General features: G+C 45.4%; 2 protein-coding genes across 2 annotated transcripts in view; both read right to left on the bottom strand.

The window, feature by feature from the left end:
• LOC144383430 (major histocompatibility complex class I-related protein 1-like) overlaps positions 1-1010 on the bottom strand; it is a 60628-nt gene extending 59618 nt beyond the window's left edge. Inside the window, exon 1 of the mRNA XM_078080737.1 lies at positions 880-1010. Within this exon, the coding sequence (XP_077936863.1) occupies positions 880-949 (70 nt within the window). The 5' untranslated portion in view covers positions 950-1010. The remainder of the gene's footprint in view (positions 1-879) is intronic.
• Positions 1-20248, bottom strand: part of LOC120826883 (uncharacterized) — a 315723-nt gene that overhangs the window by 9441 nt on the left and 286034 nt on the right. The window lies entirely within an intron of this gene.

The raw sequence follows: 20248 nt of genomic DNA, 5'->3' as shown, positions 1-20248 counted from the left end.
TTAGTTACTACGCAACAAACAGCTGGAATAAACTTCCTGAAGATTTAAGACTTGCCCCAACTCTGACCACGTTTACAACAAGACTGAAAACTTTTATGTTCAGCTTCGCCTTCTGCTAAATTTGACCTACATTGCACTTTTAACCTCTGCTTTTAATTAAACAATTTAAATAAGATTTTAATTTATAATTTTATTTGCTGTTTTTAATTGTCTTTTAATTCCTGCATTTTATTTTACTTTATTGTATGAAATGTTATAATGTGAAGAACTTTGAGTCTGCCTTGTGTATGAAAAGTGCTATACAAATAAAATTGCCTTGCCTTGCCTTGCCTAAACTCACTTTAATCCAGATTGATAGTTTGTTTCTCAGTCACTAAAACAATTTAAGAGTTTAAAATCAACTTTTGCTCTTCCGGTTTATTAATGAGCTCAGACTGAGTTTGACATTTCTTCACTTGTCTTTCTTCTCACTCATCAGACAACATGTAAACACCAATATATCTGCAATAAGATAATATCTACAAGTAATATTGATGACTGATTCATCAGCATCAGTGTGACGTCATCAGTGATCTGCCGCGCTACGTCATGCTGCCATGTCCGCTTCAAGAGCGATCCGTCCGTTTAATGTCCCGAAGACAGAGACAGCAGAGTGAGACAAACACGCTTCTGTCCTTCACACAAACTCACGAGAGGAAACACGCGCGCACTTTGACAACATGTGTTACTTTTTACAACTTTGTCTGTCGTCATCGAGAGAGTCCTGAGCTAAACATCAGAGACATCAGAGACACTTCAGCTGATGTCTGCAGCCTATGAAGACACGAAGCGTCTCTTCTTCTACAATCAAACACCTCATTAAACAAAGCGTCAACTCACGTGCTGCAGCGCCGTGAAGGCTCATCATCAGGAGAGACAGAACCGAGATCTCCGCCCCGACAAGACGCATTTTAACGTCCGCTTGTTTCACCGGGAAGGAGAGAAGTAGTGATGAGATGTGCCGACGCTTCGACGCGCGTCGAGTAACTCAGGGGGCGTTTCCTCGACGCGCGTGTCGAGGCTCGCTTCATTTAGGGGAGGAGTTTCTTATCTTATTCAAAGGTGAGGTGTTTATTGTGCAAATAAAGACCGGTAACAGAAACTGTATTTATTCTCTTTTAACCAGCCACCAGAAAACAAGAGCTGGATGAAGCCTCGTCTCCATGATAGTGAAGGACACACAGCCCTTCAGTATTGTGGATGATGTTGGATTCAGGGCAATTTCTTATAAGGTGACATGTGTGGTCACTGATGATGCTCCCAATATGGTTGCCTGTGTGAGAGAGCTGAAGCTTCAGCACCATGTTTGCGTTGCACACACACTGAATCTGATAGTGAAGAAGGCACTTGACCTGTTATTTACACCAGACCGCTCAGAGTGAGTGCACAGTATTTTACACAGTATTTTACTGTGCACTCCTTCCTATATGATTGTAATATTTTATCACAATCAAATACAATGAAGGATCTTTGTTTAACTGAGGACGTTATCAGTTGTTCTGACTGAAAGTCAAACCCAGTCAGACTACAAGCTGCTAAAATCAGTCGTGCTTGTTGTGTTTCATGGTACTGAAATACTGCAAAGAGAAGTGATTAAACCCCATTAAGACATGACATGATCCTTGGTGTAATCTGATTATCTGGGGGGTTTATAACATGCCAGTTTGAGTTGCCACTGAGCCACACGCCTCCCTCTGAGAACATCTGCATGCTGCATCTTGTGTGCTCACTTGTTTGGGCGTGTCAGACACACAAACACGTCTCGCTGTGTAAAACACACACACAGTTTATAATTTCATCACATGGAAATGAAAAAAATAAAATGTATGTTTTTCTATTTTGGGCTATTAATTGTTTTATAAACTTAAATCCTCCAGATAACATTTATTCTCTGGAACAGACAGAAGCAGGAAATCACAATAAATCTTCCCAGAATGCAACCTGATTTCTTCTCCCACTTTCTGTCTCTGGCAGTTCATGAGGCCTTTATGGCTGCACCTCCTTCAGGAGTCGGGACCAGTCCCAGAGCGCCTCTGCTGGACACGAACAGCTCTTCCCTCTGTGCCGCTTCTGGGAATCACCAGGGGCCTCATTTATAAACGTTGCGTACGCACAAAAGAAGACGTACGCCGCTCTCTACGCAATAATTGGTATTTTTAAAAAGCAAACTTGACGGAAAAATGTGCGGTCCTTCACGCAAGCTTGGACCCATGCGTACGCACAAACGGGTGAAATGAGAACCGTCAGCAAATGCAAGAAACACGCAATCAAATGGACGGTAATAAAATGCCATGATGCCGTCACAATGCGTAATGACGCTGATGGCTGATCTTGCGCTCTCAGACGTGCCACATGGAAGGATTCGCGCTGTAGTGCAACGCACCATCGGCCTGTTTAAGGGCAGATGGCGCTGCCTCGACTGCGCTGGAGGGAGGTTATTGTTTACTCCTGATAAGGTGTGCAAAATCGTGCTGGCGTGTGCTGTGCTACATAATGTGGCACAGCTTCCAAACGCGCCTCGACCCCCAGACCCGACCAGACCAGACCAGACTTAAACAGGCCGATGGTGCGCAGCACTACAGTGCCTTTTTGGCATTAGTAATGCCCACACTGTGCCCTCCAAAAAGCATTTTACTCCTTTCCACCTCAACAATGATCATTTCCACTTCACACTGAGTGAAGTCACGTTTCTTCGTTTTCCTCTCAGTGTTTGCCATGATTTCGCAATCGCTGAATATTAATTTGTGGGCGTTCCACAGACTATATATGGGCAACTATGGGCGTGACATGAAGCCGCAAAAGCTGCGCTGCATTTAGAAGTGATTGTGATTTATTAAGGGAAAACTGTGTAGGACGTGCGTGCGCACGGTTTTATTAGTCTGAATATTTCTGTGCGTACACACATCCTATGTTTCATCCGTACGCCACTTTTGGCGCAAATCCTCCGCATGGTTTTATAAATGAGGCCCCTGATGAGGCCGTTGGGTGTTTTCGTTTTGGTGTCTAATGTGTGACACGTAGTTCTGCCATGTTGTGCATATTTTGGCAAACACAACTTAGATCTCTGCCTGAAGCTTCTTGCCCTCCTCGCTTTGCCACATTCCTCTGGAGTCAATGCGACAATTCACACCCTGAAAAGTTCATTACTTCCTTCTTCCAACTCCAAACTCCTGGCTAAGTGGCAAGGGCCATTTGAGGTCACACAGCAGGTGGGGGATGTCGACTATGAGGTGGTGCGGTTTGACCCGGGCGGAGCCACGCAAATATACCATCTAAACCTCCTGAAAGCCTGGAGGGAGGCAGAGTCTGTTGCTCTGGTGCCTGCGGTATCAGAAAGACAGGAGCTGGGGCCGGAGGTGCCAAAAGCGGTTAATCCCACCCTGCTCCCGTACGAGGCCCGTCTCTCTGAGGACCAGAGAACACACATTGCCCAGATGTGTTCTCCCCCCTGCCGGACCGACCGAATAGTTCACCGAATTGGCTCAACACAAAAAAAGAGGTGGGGCTTTTCCCTTTACTCTGCCGACCGACGCATCGGACAGGGGGCCGTTTTGTCCCAGGAGGTGGGGGGGTCGACCGCCCCTACTTATACATCAGCCGGAAGCTGTCCAAAAGCGAGGCCAGGTACAGCAGGGTGGGCGGTGGACGGTGGACTGCGGTACTACCTCATCCGATTTCACCCTCTGTTTGGACCACGCCCCGCTCCAATGGCTCCACCACATGAAGGATACCAACGGATCACTCGGTGGCATCTGGCTCTACAACCTTGTAACTTCAAGGTGGGCCGTAGGCTGGGGGCGCAGGGGGTATGTGGTGGCGGGCGTGGTTTTGGCTCGTCTGCAGAGGGGAGAGAGAGAGGGGGAGTGGCTCAGTGAACGGTGCCAGGTGGAGGCGATTGGCCTCAGCTGAGCTGAATGTTGATTGATTGTGTTTGTCTTGTTATTTAAAACGCAGTAAGGGCGATCGGGACGAGAAGGGAGCCGCAAAACAAGCGAGCTAGACGCCGGGAGCGCTGTGTTTTGAGGAGCGTAAGAAGCAAAATAAAAGTATTGTCAACTAAACCTGCCATGTCCTGCCTTATTCCGGAACCCCAAAAACCCACACCCGTGACAACATGTATGCATTTTAGGGGGTTGGACATGCTGACAATAGAAGATCAAAGCACCCGCCTCATGATTAGAGGACGATCTCTACCAACTGAGCCACAGCTCCTACTGGCTGTCTTCTTCTAAATCGCTTTTGAAGGACTTCAAATTAAGTAGAAGACAACTATCACTGCCGCAAATGTATTTGTTTATGTCTTGGTCCCATTCTGTAAACTGTCAGGTGGTGGACCTTAAAAACGTCTCTTTTAGACTAAAATGTTGAGATTCTTACTTCTTTCAAGCAGGAAGTGATCCACCTCGATCACGCCTCCTGAGCCTTCACCTTGACGGCCCACAAACCCCCTGTACTCCCCCTCCACTGCCTCTCCAATTGAACGAGACACAGACACACAGCAGATTCTGATTGGTTTCAAGGATGCAGCCTGTTGCTGGGCGGTTTCCATGGAAATCACTGTCATCGTGTGGATGTAGAAACTGAACTAAAGGATAGGGAAACCGCGTTGAAATCGGTGTTATATTTCTTTGTGATGCAGTTAAAATGGCACACTTTTCTCAGATGACATCTCACTCTGCATCCCAATTGTCCTCCTGCAGGATCCAACCTGCTGAACTTGTTCAAAGGCCTGCCCTCACATTCAACTCTTCAACTGTGCAACTAAACTAACCGGTTAAATCTATAAAGGGTACCAGAGGGATGAGTTGGGCTCTTGAGATCAAACGTACTGTATATCATAATAATGGGGGCTGACTGCAGTATTAGTTTGGCCCACGCATTGATCTGCCACAACATAAAAACTGCCTCCAATTAAGAAACAACTGGCCCCTTAAAATGAAAGAAATGTTTTAGAATGGAGGGAATTGGAGGGAGAACCGCAAAGGGAGTGATATGGAGAGGAGAGAGACTAATGGACCGAGAAGACCAAGAGTCCATATTCGCTTACAAGCGCCAGCAGATATCCGATTTAACTCACAAATAGTGTGTGTATTTTACGGTAGAGCGCTGACTTATCTGCGTGGCATTTAGCACGCACATATGACAAATAAACTGCAAGGAAAGCGTCCGGCAGCACTTTGAGTTCTGCTTTTTAGAATGAAAGCAAATTATTGTTTAGCTGTGGCTTGATGGCTTGAGGGATATTTTTGGTCATTGGAAAAGAAGAATGTTGATTGTTTGATTTTTAGTTATTCTTTGCCGCAGATGTACCTGCCAATGTGGAGATTATTAACTGCATTAAGATTTTAGATCAATTGGGATTACGTAGGAATTGTAAGGCTGTAATGCTTATTGCAAAAAGCTATTGTTGAATAGCTCTAAAAAGGAGAGCATTGTGAGATTTGGGCTGAACGACATTGTTATCTCTATGTGTTATATTTCGCCAGTGCAGTGGGCAATTCTGAAATTATTGGACTCAAATCAAATCTGTGAATCAATGCCATTTGTCGATGTTAGTAATACATCAGTTCTAAGAGGAAGTTAGCATTAAGCATTAATGGATTAATAGAGAGTATATGGATACAGCTTTGGTTTTACAAGTGAGTTAAAAGACCAAGTGAACCTAACAACTATAGATCTATGTTAGAAGTTCATTCTGAAAAGATACGAGTCACTCACAGTAAACCTAAGGCATACCCTGCTTTATGGTGTATTTTATTCTAAATCAACCTTAATTTACGAAACGAGCATCATCGCAATCACAATAATTTATTATCATGTATGTTGCAAAGAATTTTTCTTGTCGGGATGGTGTAAACAATGACCATAAATACACAAGCATGTGCACAAGGGGAAAAGTCTAATTATGTTTGAATATAAAATAAAGTGTAAGATATTATATATTAAGTAATTAGCCGTGACGATGTGCAAAAATTGTGCAAAAATCGGGCAAGAGAGCTTGCCATGCAGCAGAGAGGGGATGATTGTTTTCAAGGAGAAGTACACAAACAAGTTCCTGAGGAACTCAGATGCTGGTGAATGACAGGATCTGCATCATCTGCTACAGACCTGTAGGCTCCGTAGGCAAATTGCAGGTGGTCCAGGAGTGGGTCGGATCTCAGGTGGGACTGGACAAGGCGTTCAAAAGACTTCATGACCACACAGGTGAGGGCGTCTGGCTTATATTCATCAGGTCCTGTGTTACTTGGGTTTTTAGGGATGGGAAGGATGGTGCAGGCTTTGAAGCAGGCCAGTAGGTAGCATGTCTCCAGCGAGGTGATGAGGTGAGACAGAAAACGGGCCGGCTGCCTTCCTGGGGTTCGGACGTTTGAAGTGGGTGTTTGAACTGGTTGAGGACTGGGCGCTACGCCTGCTGGACGTTGCCCTACGGTGGGATGTAAACCTTAACGATGATGTCTGAAGCAAACTCCTTTGGGGAGTAAAAACTCATGATGACATCATCTAGGTCATGGGAGCAGTGGTGCAGGACCTCTGTCACGTTGCTGTACCAGCTACTGTTGGTGTGAAAACAGATAGTGTCCCCTTTCAGCAAGAGCTTTCGACTTGTCGGTAATGCATATGATCTCGTTAGAGCTCATACTGCCGCTGTCACGGTAGTTTTCTGCATCATGTCTCCCTGGTAACTTCACTTCCTGCCTTGTCCTGTCTTCCCCTGTGATTGTCTGTCATGTCATGATTGTTTCCAGCTGTTTCCAATCACCAGCACCTCTCTAGTGTATTTAAGCCATGTGAGTCTCTTGTTACTTTGTCATTGCATATTGTCCGGAGGTGCATGTCACTGCGTTCATGCTTCTTGTCTACGTCCTGCTTCTTGGAATCTTGCCTTTTTGGAACTTGGAACTATTAAAGCCTTTTTGTTTTTTTGAAAAACTCTGCGTTTTAGTCCTCCCTTCTATCCCCCCCTTGCTGACAGCCGCTTCTAGTTATCTGATTTGAAAAACCTTGCCTAAAAACAGCTCATTTGAATCTAGCTTTTAAAATTCCATTAGTCGGAAGATAAAGTGTTAAATATGCCAGTAAACTGACAAATAGAGACTGATGGAATGACCTCTAAAATCCTTCTCTTAGCTTGACACATATAGAGGATTATTCCTTCCACAAGCTCTCACCCAGGAGGGTCGCTGAAGCGATCGTTTCAGGCAGAAAATGCGATTCATGAAATGTGCAGTCATTTTCCCCCCGTTTCAATACAGCTGACTGATTAGTTTACAGCTGAGTAACTGGGTTGTAGACCGTCACTGGCGCCGTGTTTTCCGAGGCAGGTCTGTTGTGCAGGCGGCTCGTGTGTGTGTGGCGACCGTACAATCCACCCCGAGACCCCGCCAACAACGCCGTCCCCTCCGTCCGACGTGAGCTCTACGGTGGCGGATTTCCAGAGTTCCACCTCGTCATCAGCCAGCGCACTTTGTCTCGATTCCAGCAGCTGTAAAAACAACAATGAATCAGTACTGTGCAATGCGTACGGACACAACACATCTATCAATGCACCTCAAACAAGTCAGCAAATAAACTCTGACCCTCTTTGTTCTCGCTCGACTCCGCGCTGAATCCTTCGCAGCTTCCGCCCGCAATGAGTGTTCCGCCTGAACCTGAAGCTCCTGCGTCCCGTCTCACAATACGTCTCACAGGCGGCTGGAAAACAATTAAATGAGTGTGGTATGAATACAAAAAAAATCAAACGCAAGTCACAGTAACATTAAACAAGGAAGGAGAAACAGTAAACAGTGTCACTTACACACAATGACGTCGTCTAAATCTGGACTTTTCCCGGAGCAAATACGAGGTCACCGCCTCATTATGAGGAGAGATTAGTCTGTGAAAACAAAATGTACAGTTATGATCGGTATCCATACGTATATATTCCCTTATACCGCAGAATGAAAGCATATTCTGTAAATCTGACCCTTGCTCCGGTCCGTAGCGCCTGTAATTCGTCTCGGAGTTGTGAAGACGGCGCACCGCTTCCTGTAAACGACACGGCAAAGAAAACACACTTTAATAAAGCTGTTTCTGCTCACTTGTAAGGCTACTAGGCTACTCTTAGCTTAGCTTGAGGCTACGCTACTTTTAGCTTAGCTAGCAGTCATCGAACGTATTCTTACCGCCATCTTGGGATTGTGCGCCCGTCTCCTCTTCTTTGAGTCGGTTCCTCTCCTCTATGGACAGAAACCCGCAGAGTCCCGAACGCTCCAGTGGAGCGAACCGCTCGTTGATATCGGCAGTTTGTTGTTGGAGTTGACGAGACGATCCACTGAGAGCTTTCAGCAGCTTCTTCTGTCTGTCTGCGGACTGGCCGAAAGTTGGTGACCGCGGAGAGGAGTTGAAGGCGAGTTGAACGCGAGACGTCGTCCAGCCATTATCCACGAACCAGCAAACACCAAACAAAGGAACTGGAGATACAGTTCTTCTGAATAAAGTAACACACGTGTCTGTTTGTATGCTCGTCTTGCAAGTACTGCTGTATCAGTCATGCCTATGTCCTCACACGTGATTGGACGAGGAGTCTAAGAGTCCTCCAATCACATACGAGGTTATTGTTATACGGAAGGACCAGTATTTTAGGAAGACAAATGGTTGGGACTTTGAAACAGCTGATATGCTTCATGTAAAGCCGTGTTTTGGTGTCAGCAGAACGACTTTCCCTAGAAATCTGTACAGTGGTGCCTCTTTCTCCATTCCACCAGACAATCTTGAGTCTGACAGACATGCAATGTTGACAATGTATCATCACATGTACCCTTGTGTCACTGAGGTTGAATGTTTTGCCATGACATGTAAACGGGTAACATATATGAATGTAACTTACTCAATCGATAGATGCAGAGCATAAAGGTCAGCATATGTTCATGCTAAGTGGTGTGGAAACACTAACAGTTTTGAGGAACCCATCCTTGACCCTCTAGCAGAACTACGACCAGCCATTATAAAGCAGTTTATAGTTGTTAATGTTGTGTCAAAGGGTACGGCATTTAAACATGTTCTTGCACAAGTTTCCTGGCTTCATCTCCACCCGGACAGACATTTTTATGGAAAGCCAATAGAAGTTTGGGGCTTGCAGGGAACAGACACGTCATACAGCATCATTTCTGCCAGTTGAGCGCATTGCTAGAAGATGTGTGGTTAATACATCCTCTGTGCATTTAAGTAAGACCAAAGAAAAGGTCACTGTAGTCCTGCCACTATGCACTGTAGTTGAGCTCTAGGAGACTGTGATCTCTGCAGACCCCTCATGCTGATTCAAATGTTGTTTGCATGAAATGCTCATTTTACCTCGATTAAAACTAACCAACTAAGAAGTTGTTTTGTGTATCTTTTTTACATAACATTTGCCTTTGCTAATGGCGTACACTGTAATCTAGCATATTTGTAATAAATTAATCAATTCAAGCTAAAATGTAAGACTATAATTAGGCTACTGAGCCTGATCTATTTGTACCAGAGATTTTCTTACCTTTTAAAAAAATGTCACCTGGGCTAAAACTCCCTCTGCGACCCTGATTTGCATTTGTATAGCTCACCGCATTTTCATTTACATGTCAAAGCCTCCCCTAGAATTAGGAGGAGGGGGGCCATGGGGGGACAACTGCCAAGGGAGGCCCACATCAATTTCTGACAATTTACGGCAGTTTTCGGCGTTGCCGCAAATTGCCGCAAACCTGAAATTCCACGACAATTTACAGTGCCGCATACTGCCGAAAATCCCACTTTTCATGCAGTATGAGATCCTATCAGAGCTGGATCCAGCTCTGATGAAATGGCATAAGAGCAAAGAAAACTGAATGTTTTGCATCGTTATTTGTTATTTCTGAAAAGCACAAATTTTATTTATATTTCCAGGTTTTGTTTTGTTTTGCAGCATGTTCATATTTCTAACTTGTATCATTTTGACAGGAGATATATAAAAGCGCAATTTCATCACGGGAAGGTGGCGACGGTTCACGTGAGCTGCCGTTCACCTCGTAGGACGGTGGCGATAATCAAAGAGGCAACGCTAAAACAATAAAGGGACATGTGGATCGACCGCGCACGCTAAATGACCCATTTCTAGTGGTCGAGTGGACGGTGTGGCCGGGGTGCGGAGGGGGGTGCGGGGCGGGGGGCTGCCGTCAGTCCGCTGGTGCTCTCTCCCCGCTGGCTGCGGTCGGTTATCAGAACGTTGCCCAAATGACCCTTTTCAGACTTCATGAACAAATACAGAATCCCTGTGTGTTCATTTCTAAAGCATCGCATTAAGACACACATCACTTTATTAAAGACGCTGCGCTGCTTGCAGGTCGCTGTGTTGTGCCTGATTCTCAATAAAGTTAGAAACAATGATTTACTGCGAACGCGTGGCCGTGAAGATACTCGTTAACATGTGATTTGCATGAGGAGGAGGACGCGGGTCCATGTCTCTACTGAAAAAGAAATATGAACATGCTGCAAAACAAAATAAAACCTGGAAATATAAATAAAATTTGCTTTTCGGAAATAACAAATAACGATGCAAAACATTCAGTTTTCTTTGCTCTTAAGCCATTTTATCAGAGCTGGATGCTTTGCATCTTTTTTTGGCAACAAGTTGGTTTATGTTTGGCGCGAGGTCCCGTGTTGTGGAGACTCTCAGGATGGACTGAAGGTTCATCAGTGAGACGACTCCTGTGTGCTGTTTTGTTTGTCTTCACTGAGAACAGCTTCTCACGCAGATATGTGCTACCAAACATGCACAAGGTTCGATGTAGACGGAGCTGGGACATTGCTGCGGGACTGGAGTGAATAAACAGTGTCGGACTTTGTCTTTAGTGTCCCATCACACTGCAGCTCAATCAGCTCCATCTGGATCTGCACAGGTGCAGTTTCCACGTCGACGGCAAATGGGTTGCGAAACAACTCAAAATTATTTTTTTGTCCCTCAAAAGAGCAACGTGCGTATTTGGGAGCACCGCTGTGCCGCATTAGTTGGCAACAGGGAAAGTGGGGCAAGTTGCACTGGTGCATGTGTGTCTCCCATAAAATCAGCTTCACTTGAAATGCCTTCACTGCGTCATACATGTCAGTGATCATGCGGTCACGTCCCTGGAGCTGGAGGTTTAAGGCGTTGAGACGAGCGGTTATGTCAGCCAGAAACGCCACGGAAAGCGCTCGGCAAGGCAGCTGAAGCGCTGCATTATGGGATCTGTAGTTTATTCTGTTATCAGCGCTTCATATCGTCGGGCCATTAGTAACAATAATATAAAATGAAGTGTGTGTCTGTTCAAAATGAAGAAACGCCGGACGGACAGAGGGCATCGGTGATCGAAAGGTTAAAATCAAATGTATTTAATAAAAGAAAGGTTGTTGTGGTAAAAGTAGTGAGTAGGGTTTCCACCTTCAATACAAAATAACGCTGCGATCCCCGGTGATTCCTCCCACTCTCGTCGGTACTTTTGCATCCGCTTTCGGTTCAGAGCTGGACGCGGGCGGATGTATCTGAGCCATAGATATTATATACAAAGGCCTTTATATATAATATCTATGTCTGAAGCTGCCTCCGCCATTCTTTCAAATCCAACCTACGCCAAGAGACCCGCCCTCCTCTGACTCTGATTCGCAGCGTGAAGGAGTGCTAACTTTTTAATAACGGATCAAAAATATTAATGCACGCGTTTTAAAAAAAAGATAACAAGGAAATTGTGTTCATAGCGGTTTGGGATATTTTTGTTGATTTCCGAGATTCAAGTATAGTTCTCCTTTTTGTGTGTGATACAGTGGAGAAAATAAAGTATTTATTTTGCAGGAATGTAACCATAGAAACCATTTGATGACATCCGACATAGTGTCATTTGATGTCATCACTCTTTGATCTTGCAATGTAACCATATATGGCATAAATAGCAACCATTTCACACTGTGTGATGTCATCACGTTTCCATGGTTACATGCCTGTCATCTGATCTCATCAGTCTTTCCTTTGATCTGGCAAGGCATTCCATTCCATAACTCAGAACATAACAGAAGTGCAGAGCTCCTGAGAGCTGAAGTTGAACATCTGTCTAATTTTGAAAAAACGTTTTACCCCCAGTACAAGGACTCATCTGCACAATGTCAGGTGAGGTTTCCTCAGACATGGACAACTCCAGCAGTGAGGAATCATTCTGTATGGAATCCAACTCTGAAACTCCAACCTCAGCGGAACCATTGCAGGAAAAAGAGCTCTCCATACTCTGCAACAAGTCTGTACAATACAAAGTATTGGAGTTTATTGGAGAAGGAACTTTTGGCAAAGTAGCCAAATGTGTCAATTTGAAAGCAAATGAGAACACGGCCATGAAGATCCTCAAAGACGTCAATGATTATGCCATCGAAGTACAAATGCTGGAAAAGCTCAGGAAACTTGATACAGAGAAAAACAACTTGGTGGGATTCGTGGATAATTTCATAGTCGATGACAAGTCTTGCATCGCTTTTGAGTGTTTAGACAGGAGTCTTTACGATTTGATGGAACAGAGAGAGGCACCATTGACTCTTAATGAAATCCGTCCTATAACTCGTCAGCTACTTGTAGCACTCAACGCCCTGAAGGGTATCGGCATCCTTCATGCAGACGTAAAACTTGACAACGTTATGCTCGTCAACCACCAAGATGAGCCCTTCAGAGTGAAATTAATTGACTTTGGTTTGGCCATGCCAGCCTCCGAAGCACGGGAAGGAATGATTGCACAACCTATTGCATACCAAGCACCAGAAGTGTCCTTGGGCCTCCCCATATCTGAAGCCATTGACATGTGGTCACTGGGATGTCTCTTGGCATCTCTGTTTTTATACCAAGACATCTTCATTGGTGAATCTTTGTACGACGTAATGAACACTGTTTGCTGTCTGCTCGGTCAGCCACAAGACCACCTGCTAGATGCTGGAAAATACACTCACCAGTATTTCAAGAGGGAACGCTGCTCTCCCAATTCACAATGGAGACTGAAGACACCGGAAGAGTACAAGAAGGAAAATGATGACCAGCTGCAATTGTCAGAGTGGGAATTTGACCGAATTGGAAATTTGGCTGACGCAGTAAACAAATATTCAAATGCAATTGAGGAGGTTGAAGTTGAAGACACAAGGGCATTTTTAAATCTCCTTCAAATGTTGCTCAATCCAGATGCTGAGATGAGAATAACACCTCAGCAAGCCTTGGAACATTCTTTTGTCACCATGAGTCACCTGGCTGACTACGCTCACAGAAGCTCTTATACACAAGCTGCCTTTGAGCTGATGGTCGTCTGCCCTGCGTGTGATTCAGACGAATGTCATGAATATCTCAGCGATTTTGAAAGCGACACGGAATCATCTGACTCAGGAAAGGTTTCCTCAAACATGGACAACTCCAGGACTGAGGAATCATCCTGCATGGAATCCAACTCTGAAACTCCAACCTCACCGAAACCATTGCAGGAAAAAGAGCTTTTTATACTCCGCAACAAGTCTGTACAATACAAAGTATTGGAGTTTATTGGAGAAGGAAATTTTGGCAAAGTAGCCAAGTGTGTCAATATGAAAACAAATGAGAATACGGCCATAAAGATCCTCAAAGACGTCAATGATTATGACGACGAAGTAGAAATGCTGGAAGAGCTTAGGACACTTGACCCAGAGAAAAACAACTTGGTGAGATTCATGGACAGTTTCATAGACGATGACAAGTCTTGCATCGCTTTGGAGTTGCTAGACAGGAGTCTTTGGGATTTGATGGTACAGAGAAAGAAACCATTGACTCTTAATGAAATCCGTCCTATAACCCGTCAGCTACTTGTAGCATTCAACGCCCTGAAGGGTATCGGCATTCTTTACACAGACCTGAAACTTGACAACGTTATGCTCGTCAACCACCAAGATCAGCCCTTCAAGGTGAAATTAATTGACTTTGGTTTGGCCATGCCAGTTTCCGAAGTAGAGGAAGGAATGATTGTACAACCTTGTCAAAACCGAGCACCAGAAGTGTCCTTGGGCCTCCCCATATCTGAAGCCATTGACATGTGGGCACTGGGATGTGTCTTGGCATGTCTGTTTTTTGGCCACAACATCTTCTATGGAACATCAACATATGGCGTAATGAAAACTATTTGCTGTCTGCTCGGTCAGCCACAAGACCACCTGCTAGATGCTGGAAAAGACACTCACCAGTATTTCAAGAGGGAACGCTGCCCTCCCAATTCACAATGGAGACTAAAGACAGCGGAGGAGTACAAGAAGGAAAATGATGACCAGCTGCAATTGTCAAAGAGGAACTTTGACCATATCGGAAATTTGGCTGACGCAGTAAACAAATATTCAAATGCAATTGAGGAGGTTGAAGTTGAAGACACAAGGGCATTTTTGAATCTCCTTCAAATGTTGCTTAATTCAGATGCTGAGATGAGAATAACACCTCAGCAAGCTTTGGAACATTCTTTTGTCACCATGAGTCACCTGGCTGACTACGCTCACAAAAGCCCATATACACACGCTGCCATTGACCTGATGGTCGTCTGCCCTGCGTGTGATTCAGACGAATGTCAATATCTCAGCGATTTTGAAAGCGACACGGAATTATCTGACTCAGGAGAGGTTTCCTCAAACATGGACAACTCCAGGACTGAGGAATCATCCAGCATGGAATCCAACTCTGAAACTCCAACCTCACCGAAACCATTGCAGGAAAAAGAGCTTTTCATACTCCGCAACAAGTCTGTACAATACAAAGTATTGGAGTTTGTTGCAGAAGGAGGTTTTGGAAAAGTAGCCAAGTGTGTCAATATTAAAACAAATGAGAATACGGCCATAAAGATCCTCAAAGACGTCAATGATTATGACGACGAAGTAGAAATGCTGGAAGAGCTCAGGACACTTGACCCAGAGAAAAACAACTTGGTAGACGATGACAAGTCTTGCATCGCTTTTGAGTCCAGGACCGAGGAAGCACACTGCATGGAATCCAACTGTGAAACTGCATCCTCACCGAAACGGTTTGGGTTCACGTGTTGTTCTATTTTGTAGTTTATGCACACAAATGCGGTGGCGAGCTAACCGGAGCGTCTCGCCCGCCATCCGGAGAGATAGAATGTTGCATCTTTGTCTTACAGTAGGCTATCATCAACAGAATCTTGAACGAATGCAAATATGTGTAACTAAGCTTAAAATGACTTGCCATTCACCACCACAACGCCCCCCCCCTTCCCTCACACACACACACCCCCTTTTTCCCTCTCCTCCTGCCCTGCCACTACTGCCTCTTCATCTTTATCATCTTTTAATCCCAGTCCCCCTTGTGCCAGTACCCCCGTGACCCTCTTCATTTACCATATAACCTAACCCCCGCTGAAACAGGGTTCCCACAGAAAAAATTCCATGCTACCTCCTGATTTTCCAGGTTCTATATTAAGTCATAATCTATAGGACCCTGAAGCTTTCTGCCCCCCACCTCCCCTCACAAACACAACCCCCTAGGACACTGACTACTTGCATACAGGCAGAAACTAAAGCTCTGCAAACCTGTGGTGAGGGAATTCAAGTACTGGACCAGTGAGACGCTGGAGGATCTTCGGGCGTGCTTTGACTGCACAGACTGGGATGTTTTCAGAACTGCTACTGACAGTCTGGATGAGTTCACAGAGGCTTCTGTGAGGACAGCTGTGTACCATCATGCACCAGGGTGAGTTACAACAACGACAAACCCTGGTTCACAGCGGAACTCAAAACACTACGCCTGCAGAAGGATCAGGCATTTAGGAGTGGGGACAAAGACTTGTACACAGAGGCAAAATACAAGTTTAGCAAGGCGGTGAGAGATGCTAAACGACTGTACTCTGAGAAACTCCAACAACAGTTCTCAGCAAGTGACTCTGCTTCGGTCTGGAGAGGCCTCAAACACCTCACCAACTACAAGCCAAAAACCCCCCACTCCATGAATGACCTCCGCCTGGCAGACGAGCTCAATGAGTTCTACTGCAGATTTGAAAGACAATGTCCTGATCCCATCCCCCACAGCTCCACCAACCTGCTGCAGTCCCCCTCCCCTCCCTCCCCCAGCCCATCAGGTGCTCACGCCTCTTCAACTATATCACCTTCCCCTCCCCCACCAGCAACGACCCTCTCTATTCTGGAGAGAGACGTTAACCGGCTCTTTAGAAGACTTAATCCCCGTAAGGCAGCCGGTCCGGACTCCGTTTCCCCTCACTCCCTGAAGCATTGTGCTGACCAGCTGTCTCACCAGGTGTTCACTGACATCTTCAACACCTCCCTGGAGACATGCCACGTACCAGCCTGCTTCAAGGCCTCCACCATCATCCCTGTCCCCAAGAAGCCCAGGATCACAGGACTCAATGACTACAGGCCCGTCGCCCTGACCTCCGTAGTCATGAAGTCTTTTGAACGGCTAGTCCTGACCCACCTGAAGTCCCTCACCGACCCCCTCCTGGACCCCCTGCAGTTCGCCTACAGAGCCAACAGGTCTGTGGACGATGCTGTCAACATGGCCCTCCACTACATCCTCCAGCATCTGGACTCCCCAGGAACCTACGCCAGGATCCTGTTTGTGGACTTCAGCTCTGCTTTCAACACTATCATCCCGTCTCTGCTGCAGGAAAAACTCTCCCAGCTGCACGTTCCCGACTCCACCTGCAAGTGGATCACTGACTTCCTGTCTGACAGGAAGCAGCACGTGAAGCTGGGGACACATGTCTCAGCCTCTCGGACCATCAGCACCGGTTCCCCCCAAGGCTGCGTTCTTTCCCCTCTGCTCTTCTCTCTGTACACCAACAGCTGCACCTCCAGTCACCAGTCCGTCAAGCTCCTGAAGTTTGCGGATGACACCACCCTCATTGGACTAATCTCTGGTGGGGACGAGTCGGCCTACAGGTGGGAGTCTGACCATCTGGTGTCGTGGTGCAGCCAGAACAACCTGGAGCTCAACGCTCTAAAGACAGTGGACATGGTTGTGGATTTCCGGCGGAACAGAGCCCCACCCTCCCCCATCACCCTGTGTGACTCCCCCGTCACTATTGTGGATTCCTTCCGTTTCCTGGGCTCCATCATCACCCAGGACCTCAAGTGGGAGCTGAACATCAGCTCCATCACCAAGAAGGCTCAGCGGAGGTTGTTCTTCCTGAGGCAGCTGAAGAAATTCAACCTGCCAAAGACGATGATGGTCCACTTCTACACGGCCATCATCGAGTCCATCCTCTGCTCCTCCATCACCGTCTGGTACGCTGCAGCCACAGCCAAGGACAAGGGCAGGCTTCAGCGGGTCATCCGCTCTGCAGAGAGGGTGATCGGCTGCAATGTGCCGTCCCTCCAGGACTTGTTCGCTTCCAGGTCTCTGAAGCGAGCTAAAAAGATCGCGGCCGACCCCTCCCACCCCGGACAAAAACTGTTTGTGCCCCTTGCATCTGGGAGGAGGCTGAGGTCCATCAGGACTAAGACCTCCCGCCACACCAACAGTTTCTTCCCGTCGGCAGTCAGGCTCATCAACAGAGCCCGGTCCCCCACTGCCTGACTATAACACTCCACCGGTCACTCCCCCTCATGCTGCACATGCCACTTTAACTGCAATTCATCACTTTGTCACTTGTCACTTTGTCTCTTGTCTGTTACATGTTCGTTAGTGCACTTTATGCTTAATATTTTTCTTTTTAACTTTTTAATATTTAATTTTTTTTTAACTTTATTCCCTTGTTTTATACTAACCCATAGCCTTAGCCTTATTCTACTAACCCATTGTATTAGCATTTCATGCCACTTTATTTTATTACTTGTGCACTGTTGTCTTGTCTGTCTACTGTCGCGCACTAACCGCCAAGACAAATTCCTTGTATGTTTGACATATTTTGGCTAATAAATGTTTCCTGATTCCTGATTCCTTACTTGATATAAAAGACGTGCCAGTCAAGTCTCTTACCCTCCTCTTTCATCTTCTCCCTCTCATCCTCCTCCTCTGCACTCAATAAGTCATTGGAAGAACTCAATTTATCAATTTACCAATAAATATGTGCAACTCAATCTAACAACATCGATGCAATCCTGATTTTCCAGGTATGAATCATTGGGTCAACTTAAAAAAATATGTTACTGTTTTCCACTAGAATTTTTAAGTTAAGCCAATTAATTCAAAGCAATGTTTTGAGTATGGGGAAGTAGCTTTTGGGCCACAATAAAACACATTTCTAAGTAATATGAACTTAATACTTGTCAACATGAATGCAACCGGACAGCAGCTAAGGGACGCTTTCCTGGTCCTCAAAAAGAACAGAAATTCAGACAGTATTATTCAAATGAATTAGAGCCATTTATTCAAATTAAAGTAACTGGAATAAACAGTAGCACAATTCTTGAAAGTGCAAAAACACACATTTGTAGGCAACATTCTCCTGAGACACAAAATAACATGCACTCAGATATTTATGAGGAGAAAGTGTAATAAAATTAAAACAGAGTGCATGGAATCACCATCCTTTTACATGAACAAATGAAAATGATTTAAAACAAAAGATGACAGATGACTGTATATTAAAGGCACACATTTCAACATCAAATGAAGTTCTATCAATCAACTTTGGCAGTACTTGCATCATCTCTTATCTCATCAATATCGGACTACTCACCCTCCTGATTAACTCCAGCAAAAATTTCCAAAGAGAGACACTGCATATCAAGTTCAAAATAACACCAACACCCTCAGAGAACAGAGGCCATTCTTTTCAATTCTGATTACACTGATTTGGTTTTCACTCAGTACTGTAGGTGTAACAGGTGTTTGACTCCACTTGCCATCGCTAAGAGTCATGACAGGGTCAAGTCAAGTCAAGTCATTTTATTTTGTATAGCCCAGAATCGCAAATTACAAATTTGCCTCAGAGGGCTTTACAGTCTGTACACATACGACATCCTCTGCCCCGAAACCCACCATCGGCACAGGAAAAACTCCCCAAAAAATGAAAAAACCCTTACAAGAGGGAAAAAAGGGAAGAAACCTTAGGGAGAACGTCAGAGGAGGGATCCCACTCCCGGGATGGACAGACTACAATGGATGCCATGTGTACAGAATGAACAATGTATAATACATGCAATTCCTATGACAGAAATGATTCAAGTAATTGTGAGTAGTAAGCCAGGCGCACAGCAGGACCACTGCAGAGGCAACCACCATCAGATAGAACCACCATCCACAGAATCCTGTGGGGAGGGAGAGCACAGAGATTTTAGGAGAGGGTAATGTTGGTTTATGAGTAAAGTAATATGATTAATATCTAAAATAATGATGATGATGATGATGATGGCAGCAGCAGGCGTCAGCATGGCCACGGTAGGTGTCAGGACCAGGGTCCCGAAGGAACCACGATCTATGGAGACCTGATAGGGGCGAAAGCACAAAAAAAACTCCCGGAAAGAAGCTGAATTAGTCATGTGCATTAATAAAACTTGAATTATGGTAGAAAGAGAGCGTGAGAGAGGAGCTCGGTGTGTCCTAAGAATTCCCCCGGCATTCTAAGCCTATAGCAGCTTAACTAAGGGCTGGTCCGGACTAACCTGAGCCAGCCCTAACTATAGGCAGAATCAAAGGTGTCACGTGGGTGCCCTCTAGTGGGTCCCTGCGGACGTGGGTGCGACACCCTGTAGCTAAAAAGTTAGTCTGCTGCAGGGTGTATAACTGTTATGATGCCACGAGGTTCCTTCTGAGGACTTAACTTCTGGGTGTTCGCCAGGTGTCTTAACGTCACACAATAAACGGCCGATACGAGCCGAATGTGGTCCGTGTCCTGGTGGTGATTTTAACAACACAACGCAAGAAAGAGTACAACCGCTACATAGGTATTAATATTATCTCAGAAAAAAATAACAAGCGAGTTGTGTGAGTGCGTGTGATGTGAGCCTCCCTCACACATGGTCGATCAAGTCTACTCTAGAAAATACTGTACTTTGTTACTTTAGAGCTGGCTTTTTGTCCATCGAGCTGAAGACATAGCTTCTGAAATACCTCAAAGGTAAATTTCAAGTGCTTGGGATAGCTAAGGTTAAGGGCATAGATCACTCCCATCAGCAAAGCACAGGCGACAGGTCTACGTCGAGGTTCTCCACATCCTTGTAAAGGAAATTAGAAGGTGTTAGGATGTATAAAATGCATAGCTCAAGCTCTTCAGGGTGATGTGCATTAGGGAATGCA

Source organism: Gasterosteus aculeatus, chromosome 10 (assembly GCF_964276395.1).
Source record: "Gasterosteus aculeatus chromosome 10, fGasAcu3.hap1.1, whole genome shotgun sequence".
In the NCBI taxonomy this organism is placed as follows: Eukaryota; Metazoa; Chordata; class Actinopteri; order Perciformes; family Gasterosteidae; genus Gasterosteus; species Gasterosteus aculeatus.
The sequence above is the reverse complement of the archived record's forward strand: the minus strand, read 5'-3'. Positions and strand labels throughout refer to the sequence as shown.